The sequence below is a fragment of the Serinus canaria genome, chromosome 4, assembly GCF_022539315.1.
Source record: "Serinus canaria isolate serCan28SL12 chromosome 4, serCan2020, whole genome shotgun sequence".
NCBI lineage: Eukaryota > Metazoa > Chordata > Aves > Passeriformes > Fringillidae > Serinus > Serinus canaria.
The window spans coordinates 39740243-39757431 of record NC_066317.1 but is presented as its reverse complement, the minus strand read 5'-3'; the positions used below and the strand labels follow the sequence as shown (position 1 = coordinate 39757431).

The 17189-nt window shown below is 41.9% G+C and overlaps 1 protein-coding gene across 3 annotated transcripts in view; it reads left to right on the top strand.

Moving 5' to 3' along the window:
* Nucleotides 1–796: 796 nt before the first annotated feature.
* ACSL1 (acyl-CoA synthetase long chain family member 1) overlaps nucleotides 797–17189 on the top strand; it is a 38184-nt gene continuing 21791 nt past the window's right edge. Inside the window, exons 1-5 of one of the 3 annotated variants that reach the window (XM_018926569.3) lie at nucleotides 847–915; nucleotides 1469–1563; nucleotides 9805–10032; nucleotides 15955–16069; nucleotides 16439–16503. In XM_018926569.3, the coding sequence (XP_018782114.1) occupies nucleotides 9838–10032; nucleotides 15955–16069; nucleotides 16439–16503 (375 nt within the window). In that variant the 5' untranslated portion in view covers nucleotides 847–915; nucleotides 1469–1563; nucleotides 9805–9837. Of the gene's footprint in view, nucleotides 916–1468; nucleotides 1564–9804; nucleotides 10033–15954; nucleotides 16070–16438; nucleotides 16504–17189 lie in introns of all 3 variants that reach the window. The other 2 variants (XM_018926570.3, XM_009100895.3) reach the window with 2 other exon arrangements.

Here is a 17189-nt window from a genome sequence, read left to right as displayed (position 1 = left end):
CTCTGGAGGAAAAGTACTGCAGCCTTCCAGTGTCTGAAGAGAGGTTGTAGGGCCTGCAGGACATGTGGAGAGAGTCTTTTTACACGGGCATTTAGTGATAGGAAAACAGGTTATGGCTTTTAAAATGGAAGAGGGTGGGTTTATATTAGATCTGAACAAGAAATTCTTTGCTATGAGAGTTCTGAGACACCAGAACAGGTTGCCTGGCGAAGCTGTGGATTCCATGTCCCAGGTTGGATGAGGCTTTGAGCAGCCTGGTGTAGTGAAAGGTGTCCCTGCCCCTGGCAGAACCATTGGAACTTGACGACCGTTAAGGTTCCTTCCAACCCAAACCATTCTATGACTCTGTGATAACTGTAGGGGTCTGGATAAAGCCCCAGCTGCCTCCATATGCCCCTCTAATTCACAGCACCTCACACAAAAAAGTTTGGCAGAGGTAAGCAACAAATTGCAACAAGGTCGTTGTCCTCTTCCAACACCTTCATACTTCAACATATGTCCTTTTAGCATATTTATACGGGATGAAGATGTCCATTCGGAAGCCGTAAGAAAGTCCTTGCTTTGCAAGCGGTCACCTCAGACTTGTAGGGTGTTAAGTGACAGTAGTGCCAGTGCTCCCCTCAGTTCCCTGTGCATCTCTGTCATTTGTGCCCGCACGGTACAACACTTCCACCGCCCTCCCCGCGGGTTTGTGTGAGTTCCTGTGGGCAGGGGCAAGGGAAGGGGGACGGACGCGAGACAGCCACGGAGAAAGCCGAGTCGCAACCCCCGCCGGGCGGCGCGGACGGGCGGGGGCGGGGGCGGAGGAGGCGGAGGCGGGCTCGGCACACGCACACGCCGCTCCCGCCGTGCAAGGCTTATATAGGGCGGCGCCGAGGAGGCGCGTACAGCCGTGGTTGCTGCTGCTGCCGGGAGGTGAGCGGGGTCGGGGGCTCTGCTGCCGTCGGGGCCGGGGGTCGTCAGGGACGCGCCGCCGAGGGAGGCGGCCGGGCCTGCCGGAGCGGCCGCCGCGGGGCTGGGGTGGTTTGCGCGGCCGCTGTCACCGCCGGGCCGGGCAGTCCCGTCCTATCCCGCCGCCGGTCCCTGTGGCTGTCTTTGCGGGGCCGCGGAGCTTTCCTTCCCGGCCCCCTGTGGGATCAGCGTCTCCCGGAGCCGGCTCGGCTTCCCCTCGCGCAGAAGCCTTCAGGAAAGCGTAGCTGTTTGTCTCCGGCCTCCACCCGGCGCTGCGGCAGCTCGGGCTGGCCGGGCATTGTTCGGCGCCGGCGCTGCCCTCCAGCCCGGCTCGGCTCGGCCTGGCGCGGGGTGAGCGGCTCGGCCGGGCCGAGCAGCAGGTAGCGGGCTGGGCAGTGCCGGCTGACCCCGGCCTTCACGTTCGTTTAGCTGCCGGACTGTGCCTTCACGTAGGTTGTTCTTTCGGGCATGAATGCTGCATGTATTTGATACAGCTTTTTTTTCTTCTTCCTTAAAGCAGTTTAGAGTGCGTATGGAAATGCAGCGTGAGCCAAACTGGCCTAAAATGGAAGATTGAGTGGCTTTGACTTTGCAGGCCTCCTCTGCTGCTAGGTAGGACTTGCAGTGCTTCAGCACGGAGATTTAGCCTGGTTACCCGACGCTTTTGTTCTAGGATGCATACATTTCTTGTTCCTGTTGAACAGGAATTGCAGCACTTAAAGCCTTCTAAATTTCTAAACGGCATGTCTGTGAGCTGTCTGGAGTATTACGGACACCCTCTTGGACTATGTAATCTAAATATATGCCTCACTCGGGTTAGCGTCCGAGATATGATGGTCAGGTTCTGTGATAGGAAAGAGCAGACCTTATCCATGTGGTGTTAATGGACTTCCCTTTTTCTTCTGCATTGCTTTACAGGGAATCATGCACTCTCCTGAGCCTGGTCAGGAAAATTTATTGTTGCCTCTTTGCTTTGGAACATGCTCTCGAACTCACAAGCTGAGACTTCTCAGCCCCAGGATTTGGATCAGATTTCTTGCATCAAAAAATTGAATATAAGAGGGCACTGAGTTTACTGAAAAATACCTTTCTCTTCCTCTTGCAACAATAGCAATATTAATAATGCAAAAACTGATACATAGAGTTCCTCATGGACTCTTGCTGTTACTGCCTTTTTAAAGTTTAAGGATATGTAGCTTGTTTGTATTGGGATGGGGAAATGTTTGAAAGATGGCTGATGGAAAAAAATCTAAAGCTTGTCATTATAAGTAGCTGTTGTGTGTAGTGTTATCAACTCAAGGTCTTAAGTAAACAGCCTTAGCCTAGTCTGAGGACTGCATGATTACAATGAATTTACAAAAGTAGCTTCTAAATTTGGTAGATGTTGTTTTACAACTACAACTTGGGCAACATGAGGCTGGAAGTAAGCCTTCAGTTTTTGAGAAGGAAGTCCCCAAGTAGCCTTTTGCTTCAAGGACAAGTACAAGGTTAATATTGGTAGAAAAAACAAATCCAGCAATTTACAGTGGATGGTAAGGCAACTTTGAAATATTTTTGTGGGTAAGTGACTCGCCTATTTTTTGAGCAAGGTCTGTGTAGCCGATTCTCCTATCTCCTTGCTTCACTAGAAAGGAATACTTCATGGGATTTTTGGGAGGCAGAGGTGGGTTGTACAGTCCCTGTTTTGTGTGTGTTGCTCTCCAGTGGGGCAGAGTAAAAGGTTTCTTTTCTCTTTCTTATCCTTCCAAGAAAACAACACTTTTACTAGAGTGAACAACAGAAGGTAATTATAGATTTTTGTGGTTTGTTTTTCTTGATAATATGGTTGATGGAATTGGATAGACTGAAGAAAACTAATGGCATGAAATTTTTTGAATGTGCAGCAGAGACAAGAGAGATGTTCTGGCCCAAGGGATGCATTACTTGATAAATTGGGCTTCTGGTGGTCTTATGAACAGATATCCTGCTTCCCTGCTATGCTAAATTAAAAGTTCAGATATGTTAAATATTTCACTATGGTAAATATAACCAGTGGTAACTCCCTAGAAATCCTCACAAGTAAGAGGGATGATGGTTTATTCGTTGGTGAAGGATTTTGTGCGGGAGTTTACAATGCTGTGTGGCTCAGGGAAGCTCTGCTGTACAGTTGACCTTTACAGGCTGTAGGCTGAACCCTGTCAGCGGATGTGGGGCTTGCATTTCCGCAGATCCCACCTGACTCCTGAAACAAGGACACTTGATAGCATAAGGCTTCTGCTCTCTTGCTGCCTTTCATGTTGAGAGTTACTATTCTACACAGGGTAAAATATGATTTCCTACCCCTGGCAGGGAGTTTGGAGCTAGATAATCTTTAAGATATTTTTCAAACCAAACCATTCTGTGATAGTAAACTTTTTTTTTTTTTTTGGTTAGGATTTAAATCTCAGTGGTACTGGTAGTTCGCTCAAAACTGATTGAAAACAGCTTGCATGATTTTATAGAGATGTAGAGGAAAAATGGATTTTGCTTTTGTAGTTGAACCATTTAAGTGCTATACCAGAAGTGCATGATGTTCTATTTCCAGAAGAGGATTTCTCCCTTTGTTTATGAATTACTGTTCTTGAACCCAGAACTCTTAAGCTTATTAGTTTGATACTGCATGTGCCATGTTTTGGAAATTTGGCTTCTGCAGTCAGACTGCAATAACAGCCTACTAAGGTTGAATTAGTTTCCTAGGAAAGCAAGAAGTTGATGCTTACTATCACTGACTCAGAATTAGATGCAGGCATACTTTAATACCTCTGTTCAAATGATTGTTCTGTTTGTCATACTATTTTTTGGGCTGCTGGTGTTGGGACCTCACTCAGTGAGCCAATTGCTTCTCATAAGTACTTACTGATCTTCCAGTCTCAGAGTGTTAAGGGTTATTTTTTTTTTGTAACAACCTGCTGGATGTAAACCCTGTCTAGTGCAGTGCAGGGGGGGCTTAGTGTGCCTGACCCAGGTTGCCTTCAGTGAGTTCAGGTATCAGAAGTGTGAGTGAGAAGCTCCTTCTCACAGAGTCTCAGGTGAGCACTTAAACCTTGTGTTAGCTTGATATTGCATACTGGGCTCTGTGAATAGTAGCCTTTTCATGGGAGGAGTAGAATGAGTAAGTTGGTATGATCTACTCAGCTTGAGTAGATTGTACCAGAAAAAAAGCTGTTTGGTTCTCTATGGTGGTTTTCATCTAAATGGAGTTTGAAATGACACTAGATTGACAGCGTAGTGCCGTGATGTACTTGCAAATGAGAGTTGCAGGTATGCAATTCTAACGGATAGCAGTGTAGGCTGAAAAATAATATTTGCAGGCATCTTATCTGGTTTTTGAATATGAGAAACCAGTAAGACTGCTTTGTGCCATGTTGTGTATGTATAGGCATGGAATAAAGGTAACTTAAAGCGAGCATTCTCTGAAAGGTTTTAGCAGTAAGTGTTGGTTTTCCTTTATACACAGGGTTACCAAATGTTGTTGGAGGACTGTAATTGCACAAAAGGCATTGAGCAGATTCTTGTCACGTGTTTCAACTCCTGAACGGGAATAAACTCTAGTGACCTCACCAGTGTGCACTCAAATTACTTACTGGACATCACTGAGAGGCAGGAATCCAGGTGGAGTTCCACTTGATTGCAGGGGGACTGAGGCCAAATGTCTGAGGACAGACCTGTGACTTTCCATGTTGATGTGAACATAACCTTGACACACTAGTTTCAGATTTAGTGCTCCTTAAAGGTTGCAGCAGAAGCCTTAACTTTGATTGCACTTTATGAAGTAAGTCACTGTGTCCTAACTTATGGGTCTGAATCCAGCTTGTAAGTTGTTTCCCTCCAGTTCTGCCTAGTCCCAAATGCAGGAACAGAAGCTGAACCAGTAGAGGCAACCTACACCCCAGTACGTGATGCCCCATGGTTGCTGAGAGCCTGACTTAGGGAGCTGAAGAGGAGTTGGATGTGAGGTGTGAATATTAAGGACCTGGTGGTTCCTCCTGCCTGGGATGTGTTCCTTATTAACAGTTCTCTAGTTCTTTCCTCTTCACTCTTGCAGGAAGGTAAATAGGTCAGTTACTCCTTTAAAAAAAGGTTTTATATCTCTCATGCTTGGCTGGATAAACTAGATGATTTCTGAGTAAGTTTTTTTTTTTTAAAAAAAAGTTGGGGAAGGGGGGTGAGACAGAGGTGGTGGAGGAGGAGGTTATAGTAGTGGATTAAACAGTTCAGTGTATTTGGTTTATTCAGACAAATTTTCTCTGGCTGAGGAGTCATATATGACTCCTCATATATGACACAACAGGCTGCACCACAGTAGGCATATTGCTGTCCTGTTTGTTATACAGAGCTTAAACTAGGATTTCTCCTTCAGGTCTCAAATACCAAAGCTCCTTTCCTGCATCTTGAAGGTGGTTGTGGTTTGCTTTCTGGTTAGTTGGCTGTGTTACAGGTGTTTACAAGACCTCTGTCAGATTCCCCTCTGACTGCAGGACAGGCAGAAAATCATGGGAGGATTTTTAAGCAGTGTTTAAGTTTTGTGCTTAATGTGTAGTATCACAGTAGTCCACCCTCATCCCCAGCTGCGCTGTTGTGTTTCCTTCTGGGAGCTAATGGCTATCTGGTCATTGAAATGAGAGTTGATCTAGTTGAGAACTAGCATCACAAATAATATAGAAAGATTGTGTTTGCCAGATCACCTCCCTTGTGACTGCCTGGCTAGTGTGGAAAAGGCAGCATGTTACCTAGGACAGGGTGGACTGACTCAAATTCAAGGTGATTGTAAATGCATTCTGAGATTAGGATTATGCATTCTATTCAGACAAAAGGATTTCTCAGGTTAATAGCCAAAGCTGTTTGTTCTACCTGGTTTTTATACATTATAAAGGGGCTAGAACATGATTCTGCACTTTTTCTTTCAAAGGCTGAGTGGAGAAAGGCTTAAGGAAAAAGAGATCCATGGGAGCTGTGCAGTGTAACCTGTAAGATTAAGTAAAAAAAAAAAAACCAAAAAAACCAGACTGCAGTGGCAGGTAGCTGTCAGGACAACTCAAAGATATGTGGGTGGCTGGTTCCCTGTTTCAGCATATCATAATGAAAACATCTTAGTGGTATATTGCTCATAATAAGAGATAGGTGACTTACCCTGTAGATTTCTCCTCCCTGCAAGAGGCTGTAGAAATAACACAGCCTGTTCTTTTACACCATGTGAGGGACGTGCCTTTATGGCAGTGCTAGTGTGTTGTTTATTCAAATATTAGAATAGAGAGAAAGAAAGGCCATTGGTTCTTGGGGTTGTTTTCTCTGCGATACAGAAGCTGATGGCTGCTCTCCTGTTCTCTTCCGTTGCACTCGAACGATGTCTGGCTATGGATAGACAATAGGCAGGCTGCTGCCCACTGTAAATAGACCATTGTATGCCGAGAGTAGGAGCAGCAAAGAATGGCAGAGCCCTGCCAACTCGGGCCGTTGCCTTGAGATACTGGCTGTGCTGTAAAGAATGAGTCTTGGGTGCTACAGGGTGGGTGGGTGTGTGAGCAGAGGGAGCCATCTTTGTATGAAACTTATAGAACTCCTTAGCCAAATTTGATATGGTGAGTTCAGAGGGGTGCCTTTTTGGGTTGCACTGGGGGAGCTGTTTCTCTGGAGGTGGTCAAGACAGATAGTTGTCTCTGAAGCAGTTTTGCCTCAATACCCAAACTGCTTTCCCTCTGGTCTTAAAAAAAATTGCAAGGTCTGTTGAGTGCATTGAGAAAAAAGTGCTTTTGACCTCAAATGTCAATTCTGCTCTTTCCCCCCCCTACATGTAGCAATCTGAGTATTACAGACTGGTACTTTTCATTTGGCATCTCGTTCCTTTTGGTCTTCAGCTGTGTCTCACACTGGGGCTTAGTTTGAGTCTGTCCCTTGTGTTCCAAATCCTGCTTGGTAAGAAAGAATTGCAGGACTAGAATTTGTGAAGGGAGCATGGCTTTTTTTACTTGACTTGAGTGAGCAAACTTAGCTGGGCCCTTCCTTGAGGAAACAACTGAAAGTTATATGCAAGCTCCACTGTGAGGATCTTTGGTTTCGAGCCCTCACACTGAGATACATTCTCATTGGTCATGATAAAAACCCAGGATGTCTGGTGATGTTGGAGCGTGAGCCGACTAGATACTGAGAGACTTGAAGGCTGGAAGGCATTGAAGCCTCTTTTCTTGATGGGTTATATTTGGATGTATATGTTAAGAATGCAAATTTATTGTCTTGGTTACACCTAGCTTTGCCCTAAATGCCGAAGATGAGCTCATATGACTTAACAGGTAGTGTTAAAGCCTGAAATGGCTTAGTCTTGCAGAAAACTGTGTCCTTGCCTTGTCTTTTGAGTGGATGAGGCAGAAGGTATAATATTATCTCAATATAAACATAAGCAGCGAAATGTATCACTGTATACCTGATAACTTGTGGTATAACTGCTCAAGAAAAATTTTATATTGCAGTGTTCCCTAGAAAGAGCTGGTCAAGGAAATGAATAGCAGAGATGTGTATCTCTTCTCTCACATAGACTGAAATCATAGCTGATCTTTGACGATAATGGGATTGTTGTGTGAATTAAATGTTTGCTTCAGTTCTTGTTACCTGTAAAGATATCACAGCCTTTTGAGTAATTCAATTACATTGCATTCCTAAATCATAGTGTGTGTGCAGGACACTTCATGACTAATGCAGACAGGAAAGCAGTTTTGAAAGACAAAGGTGCTCACTGTGGAGCTTGAGGAAAGAGCTAAGCTTGCTCTTAGCCATTACCCACATCATAGACCCCTTTGTTTAGATTCATAACATGGTGTCTATGATAAATGTGAAATTAAGTTTTTAAGTGCAGACTTCCTTGTTGGTGTATGAGGTTTTTTTTTATTTTTACTGTTCAACTGTGTGTAGTAAAACTTAAGCAGTAGTTTTCACACCTGCAATGCTAATGAACATAATTAGGTGCATGAAAAGCAACTGCATGACTGCATGGTGATCATAACTGTTAAGTCAATAACTGATTCCTTTTTTAAAAAAGGAAGATGAAGAGCTTGTTTATATATTCAGTTCATCTCTACCTTCTATTGCTACAGCCTGATGTGTTGTGGATTTTGATTATAGTCTGCTGAATATCACTGTGCAAATTACAAAAAGGCATTTCTGTAGTGGCCCTGCACTGCCTGTCAAGGTGATGCAGCCCTGTGCCCTAAGGCTATGCCAGAAGAGAAAAGTGTGGGGGGGAGAGAGCAGTGCCTGCTGGCTGGGGATTACTCTATGGGTCTAGGACTGTTCCAGAGATGGAACTTGACTCCATCCTGACTGCCCCCATCCATGACCTTGTTTCAGCCTGTCCTGTTAACATTGTGAAAGCATGGGCACTTTGAACTAATTTTATTACTATTTTGCTGTCTCTAGCAAATCTTGTCCAAATACTGGTTAGACTTTTTGTGAACTAGACCACGTTTCTGTCGTCTGGCTGAATAACTGATTGCAGCAGTAAGGATTTCAAGGTCAGACTGTAAAATAGAGATTTTCCTGTAGAAATATGAAGTGTTAACCGGCGATAGGTGGTCTTAAAACTTATAAACAAGTCTGCACGTTTGGGTTTCAGAGTCTCTTATGTCACCATCCTGCAGCGGTGTCTCCTTACACAGTATGATCGTAGCTGTTAGCTACCTCTTTTGACATTCTCCAGGATCTTTGTTTAATTCTATTGTCCGTAGGAAATGGCTAGGACCTAAATTACCTACGTAAATACATCTCTTTGTTCTTCGAGCAAGCGGGCAGCGTTGCCAGCCGTCGCGGGGTGTCGGGCGGCCGTGCCGGTGTCGGGGCCCGCGGGCGCCCTTGAGCGCGGTGGGGTGAGCGCTGCCGGCTGCCATTGGCCGCTCGCGGGCCGGCGGCTCCCGCTCACCTCTCCCCTAGTGGGCATCGGCCGGGCCTGTGGCATGTGACACACGTCCCGGGAGACCTTGGCTGTAGAGGAGAGCACCAAGTGAGCGGACTGCGATCCCTTTTTTTTTTTTCCTGCAGCTGGTTCTTGCTGTGGAATATCCGTGTCAGTGAGTGCTGGCAGGGAGCAGCCTCTTCCAGCGCTTCTGTGCGAACGTGACAAATCAAATGTGCTTCCTGTGCTTGATTATATTGCTGCGTGCTGCTGCCGTGGGCCTCATTTGCCACTGCCTTAGTCTGCCTCATGACCAGAGATAAATTACTGGCATGGTGCTGGAAGAAATAGGAAACTTGCTAAGTACCATGGAGGAGCTATGGGAGGATACCGGCTTTGAAAGCAGCTTGCTATACTGACCTTTCTGTGCATGTATGAGGGGAGAGTAGAAAAGAGTTTATTTTACTGGACTTAGGAAAGGAAAAATTGTGCTCCTGCTATGCTCTATAGGATTGGGATACTCTGTTATGTATAGGCAAGATAACATATGTCCCTGCCCTTCATTTCCCAGACTTCCCTGCTTGATGACTAACTGTTTAAACGATCTTACAGTACATCTACTCTACAAATAACTATTTTACCTTTGTTAAATTCTCTCCTTTAACAAAAGGTCTTCTTTTTTTAAAATTTGAGTGCAGTCTTTGCTGAAAGAAATACTAAAACCCTGAAGAAATTCCCTCTTCTCAGCCCCACCTGATTTTCTGAAGTATAAACTAATAATTGCTTGCTTACTTAGTTGCAGCACAGATTTCTAAAGATATTGCCTGCCTAGTGGCAGATCAAGTTATTTTGACAGTGGGAAGCCAGTAGGACAGCGTACATCGCTGCCCTACAGCAACAGCGAATCAAAAGCGGATTTCAGATTTTTTTTGTGCAACTTTCTTTCATACCAACAGATTCCAGCATTGTAACTACTGCACCGAACTGCAATGCAAGCACATGAGTTGTTCAGATACCTACGGATGCCAGAACTTGGGGATGTCAGACAGTATGTGCGCACCCTTCCAACAAACACGCTGATGGGCTTCGGTGCCTTTGCAGCTCTCACAACCTACTGGTATGCAACAAGACCAAAAGCAATAAAACCACCATGTGATTTAGCAATGCAGTCTGTGGAAGTAGAGGTAAGTGCCACTTGATGAATGCTGTAGTTCACTGAAATTTGAACCCTAAATGCAGCATTCAGAGAAATCAAACATTTGATTTACATTAGGGTGTTTCTAAACCTTTAGTGGGGGAGAATACATTTCTGAAATGTGGCTTGAACTCATGGTTTTGGTTTCTGAATATGGAAAGTTATTTCCTCAGGCCTCAAGCTGGTTGTCACAGGAGAAGCAGATTCTGCTGAGACAACTGAGCTTCTGATCTCACTAGTGACAAAACTTGTTCATATTAGAATTGGTGCAGTGTAGTTTTCAGTTCCTGGCCACATGATGACCTATTAAATTATGTCTTGGGGTCAGAGTATGTATACTGGTTAATACTGATTAGGCTAATAACTTATTTTTAGTGTATAATAGCTGACACGTGAGACTTTATATTGTGTTACAAGCATCAGGAGGGTAGTAATTGTCCTCAGATGATCTGTGAAAAGAAATACTAGTCTGACAAGAGATCCCAGCCACAGAGTAAGCTGAAATTAAACCAGCCACCTGCTAAACTCTGGATGTTAGCTTAGCTTTTGTCTGACACTTTTTAGAAGCAGAGTTACTTTTAGGTGGTGGCTTTTAAAATGTGAAGTCAAATAGATAAGGAGTCTGAGTGGGAGAAACTGTTGCTTTGTGAACAAATATAGGCAGCAGATTGCAAGGCTGGTGTTTTTTGGGTGTTGTAGTTTTATTCTCTTGCTCACTTCAAGTCAAATAGTAATTCTTTCAAGAGTGTTCTCTTTCTTCAGGATAGACAAGGTGTTTTCTCCTTTAAAGGAAGGGGAGTTTTGGAAGGTTGTGATCTTGAAGGGCGATAATTAGAAAATGTAGAATTTTAAAGCTGACAGCTCTTGCCTTACTGATGGTAGTCAGAGACTACTACTGTAGATTTTTATACATATATATATACTTGGAACTGAATTCTCCATTTACACTACATTCTTCTGCACGGATAGACTGCATCTAGTTGTCCTGTATCAGATAAAATTAACATGACTCTTGTGCTTAAGACCAGATGTGACTACAAACTGATGTAAACAAATGTGGCAGAGTTTGAAACTTACAGTAGGTCAAGTTCATGAACGCAAGCAAACTCCTGTCATTACTTCAAATTTGGCACTTTTTTCAGAGTTTTATACTGTTGAGATTGAAGAATGACGCATTAGTTGGCCTGCATTCACAGTTTATTTCCTGATCTCAATGGAGCATGCAGCAAGTGTAGGGACACATCATGTTACTGTAGCAAATAGTGGTCTGCTATGAGAAGTACACAAAAGGGAAACAAAAAGTTCCAGTCAGGATGTGATAATTGTCAAAAAACCTGTGTTGAAGCAACATGTAGAGTAAGGATCTAGAAGTTGGATCTCACTTCTTGGTGAGCTTTTCCAAATCTGTCAGCAGAGGTGTAGACAGTGGATAGAACAGTCTTGTAAACTAGCTTATCTTTGTTGTTGGAACGAGCTAGCAGTGCAAGTTTTTCAGCTGTTGAGTGCCTCATTAGGCAGTGTAGGCTTCAACAAATTTTTGGGGGGCATTGCATTTTAAGATGGTAAGACAATAGCTTTTAGTTGTCCATAAATCCCATGACAAGTGCTTATTTGCTTAGGACTCTTGACAGCAGTCTCAGTTCACTGCCTTTACTTCTTCAAGTTAAATTACTTGTCACTGTTGGATTCCGAGATTGAAATCATTGTTTGGCAGTATGAGACTTCACTAAGCTACTTAATGCATCATTGATCCAATTACACTAATTGGCTCTCTGATCAGAGCAAGATAGGTATAACAGTATTATTTTTCACTGCCTCTTTAGAAAATGTGTTTTAATGAGCTAAATACTAGTAAGACTTACATGAAAAAAATCTGAATGTGTTAGCATGTTGCAGTGATAAGAGCTCAGACTTCGAGAAGATCTTGAAATTAGTAAGATCTGTCCAATTTTGTTTTCATTAAGGGTTGTATCTGAACTATTAATAATGTTTAAAATCTTAATCAAATGAGAATGTATGCTTGAATCAAGTTTCAAATGTATATTGAAATTTCTACTCCTATAACAGTTACAAGACTTTGTTACAGTGCTCAGGATTCAGGTTCTCACTACATTTTGCTTAAAATTTAACTTCATATACTCCATTTTCTTATGTCTATGTTAAGGTGGGTTGTCACTTCTACAGGGGAAAAAAAAATCACATACTGCTCTGAAATTGTCTAAGCATTTTTTTCTGCCTGAACAATACAATTTTAAAAGGCCTGAGCAGTTGCTCAAAAAAAGACATGTCAGAAGGCAATGCCTCTTTGCTACTGTTTTACTGTCTAGTCTACCTGTTCATTTACAGAAATAAATTTGAACTAGAAAAAAGCTTCTACATAATTCTTATTTGTAACTTAACTTTGTTAGATGCCAAGGAAAGAAGTGAGCTCATTGACTAGAGTAGGGTTTCTACATGTTCTGATATTGTATCTTCAAAATTTCAAATGGGAGAAAGAAGATCCTATTCCAGGTCTCTTCCTTTCTCCCCAAAGTTTTGATTTGGTAGGCCAGTACCCCATGACCCATTTTAACAATCCCTGGATGAGCAGAAAGATTGCATGTGTAGTTGAAAATGAGTGCAAAGAGTTACTGAAGTGGCAGGGATACATTGCACTAGACCAGGTTACCCAGAGCCCCTATCAGCCTGGCCTTGAATACTTCCAGGGATGTCATCCACATCTGGATCTGTCTGCCTGTAGATTGCTTTCTTTTCACTGGTGACTAACAGCTGAATAACTTTGGCTGTTGATTTTGTGTGCAGGTGTAGGGCTGTCAAATATATTAAATCTTGCTTTAAAAACTTTTATTTGTTCCAGTTTATGCTATGTGGAAGAATAGAACAGAAATAAATATTACGATGTATTTTCTAGAAGTAAGACTGAATTTGTCTGGCTTTTTTGTTCCCTTAAGAAAAGATATTCAAATATGGAAAGAGGTATTCAACTCATGAAAACTTCCTAAGTCTTCTTATGGTCTTCTGGTACACTACCAGAATTCTAGCATGCCTTGTCTTTCAAGAATCACATGATTACACACATGCTTTTCTCCCTATGAATGATCAGTTTTAGGTGCTGTATGCTTTCTTAGGGAGTAGCTTGCTTAAAATTACATGGCTGGTTTGAAAACTCTGGTTTATACTACTTGCTGCTCAGAATAAGTATGTTGGTGACCTAAGCACTCCTTGCTAGTGTACTTTCCCTCTCAGGTAAAGGGAAATTTCTCTCCTCTCTGAGGCATGGTGGAGTCTACAGCATGCTTTGACATTACTGCTAATCTTAGGAAGCCTGTGTCAACAAGAAGCAAACCCATGGCTTGAACAAAAGCAGTTAATTTATATGACCTGAATAGGCCTTGATAGAGTAATATATACTCTGTTTCCTTCTGATACTGCTATTTTAAACCAATGCCAAGGTTTTACTTAATGACTAGCACTTGATGTGCAGCAGGTTAATTTCCTGCAAGTCCCTGAGCTGCTGCAAGGGCTGCTTTACACAAGTAACTAGAATTTGTTCTCAAATTCATCCGATTTTGTTGCCTGGCTATTTTCAGAACAGTTATTAAAACTGAGAACCCTTTGAACTGCTTATCTTTTACTGGACAGATCTATTAGATGCCATTCAAACTAACATGTGTGAAGTCAGCCAAACATTCCAGTCCTGGGATTCAGATACCTGGTGGTAATGACCAGTAATTTTTAAAAAATTTTGCTGCAAACAACTTTTCCCTCATATTGCACAGACATTCTGGATAAAGGACCATTTGAACTAGGTATTAAAACAGTAGTTCTTGCTGCTTTCAAGCAAAATGTAGATGAATTCTGTTGCTTAGTAGATGGGTCAGTTCAGACCCTTGCATTGAAGGTCCTGGTTTGCCCTTCAGCATATCTGGGAGTATTTCACTGCATCAATAAAGTTGAACTCCTTATGGCCTTCACACAAGGAGCTGGGTGTTTTTCTGAAAAACTTTTATTCTAAGACTGTTGAAAATCAGTTAATTGTACTTTACTATAGGAAAAGAACAAAGTAAGCAAAACTGAAAGTTGTTTGTTTCCCCTTACTGAAAACTTCTAAGAACCAATGCAAACTTTTCAGCAGCAGTCTGTTACAGAGTTCCTTTTTTTTCAGAAGGACAGTCTTGTATCTAAGCAGTGTACTGTCTGATAACTCATCTTCAAATTTGGTTAGTGCCTCAGGCCCTGAAAAATTTGCTTTTGTAGTGCTGTGTAATAGGGCATGTAAACAAAACAGTAGTAGCCCATGAGAGGAGAAAAATACTTCTTGACTCTTGCTGAGGAATGGCTAGGCTATTGTATTTCACCTGATGTGGGAATTATAGCATGTCAGTGGTGGTACATGTGATAGGTTACACTTGTTGATGTTACCTGTGGCCATGGTAACAAACTACCTCGTGTGATCTTTCTTAGATTAGCTCCAGAGTGGCAACACTGGGAAAATCTATAAGATGACCTTGATTATCCAAGATCTGAGAACCCAGTGAAATAAAGCAAGCAGTCTTGCTTTTGTTTCCAGGCAGAGACATGTACTGGTGATCTGTTAATATCCTGTAGAGTAGATGTTGGTATGAGAGCAAGTATACTCTTGAATTTCTAATGTTACGAATTTTTAGATGTAAGCCACTCATTAACTTGTTCTGGGTCATGTTCACAGTGTACGTTTCTGCTTACTGTCAAAGGAGTGGCAAGCACTGTATTACTCATACTGTTTTGCTAAAACAAGTTAGGCTTGTTTTAGTGTAAAAATATTTTTCCTCTCTGTGCCTTTTATGTGCTAGCTGATTTCTATAGACATGGGTAATATGACATCTTCTGTACATAAACCTGTATTTATGTAGCTTATACATGAACGGGTCTGGTCTTCCAGGATACTTCGAAAACAGAAGAAGCACCTATGACTACGTATGAACAGATTTTAGTTGTGGAGGATAGACTAACTAAATCTGTGCCTGAATTGTCTAGGGCTTGACTTTCTGAAAGTCAAGAAATTGATTATCCTGATAGAGAAAATCTTACACAGTGTTTGCTCAAGACCCTCTGTTTAACCAGCTGGGCTGTTCCTGATAAAAACTTGCTTGTAGGTGCCTGTCATCATGACAGGACTAATTAACAACTGTGGCCTAATAATAATTGCATAATTGTAGTTTGTGAAACTTGATTGCTCTCTATAAAATGAGATTATTTAATCAGTCTAAAAAGAGGCAATATTATATCTGAATTATTAGATTCTTGTATTGACTTCCAATTTTAGCTTATCTAAGTGCTCAACAGCTAAAAAATAGTGATTTCAGTTTTTGAGACAGTATTGTCTTGACTGCGTTTAAATAAATCAGGAGGAAACCCTTTTTTGTAAGATGCAACTTTTAATTGGATTAAAGGACTCTATCTGGAACAGAATATTTTATTTTATGAGAACACTTGTTTAGGGTATTGGTGACCATGCTTAAAATAATTTAGGGTTTGAAGCCACATTGAAGTGGAATTATGCTCTGTCATCCTAATTAGAAAAATATATTGGGATTGCACGATTAGTATTCTGCCTAGACTGCTCTGAGGCTAGATTTAGGAAGCTGGATGAAATTAATTATGGTTTATATTGCACTAATAGAGTAAAATATTTCTTAAGAAAGTGTTTTGGACAAAATGCCTCTTGTTAGGCTTTACCATTCTCATTTGTTCTGTGCTATCATAGGTAGCTGAGGAATAAGATTTTGCCTTGCAGGTTTTTGGTAATATAGGGAGCAGTTTGACTCTTGAAACAATGTCCTGAAAACCTTGCATAGTTCTCAGGTTCTCTCAAGAAGGATATTCCTTCAAGCCAACAAGGGTGTCTAACCTTTCTAATTGCTTTTCTTAGGGTGGTGAGCATGCTCGAAGGTCCGCTCTTCTCAGCAGTGATGAACCGTTGGCGTACTACTATGATGATGTGAGAACAGTTCATGATATTTTCCAAAGGGGTTTACAAGTATCAAGTAAGTCTAAAATTAAAGGTAATATTTTAAATATGTCAGGAACTACATATTTGAACTCTTTTGAAATGCAGCTGGGCATAGGGGGTGTCTGTCTAGCAATATGATGAATGTATCGGATGTGATTCTTTTTGAGGACTAATTAAACTGCTATTTTGTGAAACAGAGTTCTGTGAATAAAGTCAGTGCTTATTCCTTGGCCTAAACTTTGTAGCCTCTGTCCTTTCTCAGCTTCCTTCCCTGCACCCCCAAAAAAACCCTATTTGTCATCTGAAAGTGTCTGCTGAGAATCTAGGGGCTTAACACCAAGAGTGATGTCAGGGCAGAGGAGCTGGGGTTGAATTTTGAGTAACTATTTTTTTTTGGTTTTAGATAATGGTCCGTGTCTTGGTTTTAGAAAACCAAACCAGCCATATGAATGGATCTCCTATAAAGAGGTAACTAGTCTCTTAGTGCTAGACGTGCTTTTGCTTGCTGAGACCATTCGTACAACATCCAGTAATGTGATATAACTAATTTGAATTATTTATGTTTTAAAGTAGTAGCAGAATATTGCAGAAAGGTTTTAGTTCCTATTACAGTGTCTTAAAAAAACAGCCTTAAATATATGCAAGGGAGAAAAAGAAGAGCACCTCCTGCACTTGTTTTGTGAACCCCAAAAATTCTGAAATAACTGTTATCTTGGCATCTCGATGATGAATTCTTTAGATCTTGGGCGAAGCAGCAAGTTTGAAGTAATGTTCAGGGGCTCAGACTTTGCTTGCTTCCAAGAGGCTTACTTTACACTAGGAGAAGTTCTGTCTACAGGTGATGTTTGGGCTTGCTGTCACCTTGTCTCCATAGTCTGAATGACAGTTGTAAAGGGTGCAAACAGATGTGCTTCTAACTAGCAGCATGATGCTTCTTGATCCCTGAAAATATCTGTATGCAAATCTCCATTAACAGCTGTGCACTCTGAGGTTGTTCCTGATTTAATCAGTTGGTCTTCAAATTTGCATAAACCTTGCCTGTTACATACTGTTAAGGTCATTAAACACCTTCTGTGTGCAACAGATCTCACTTTTTTCCCAAGGTGACTTTGCTGTGAATTTGTTAGGCATACCTCTTTTATTAAAGCTTTGCT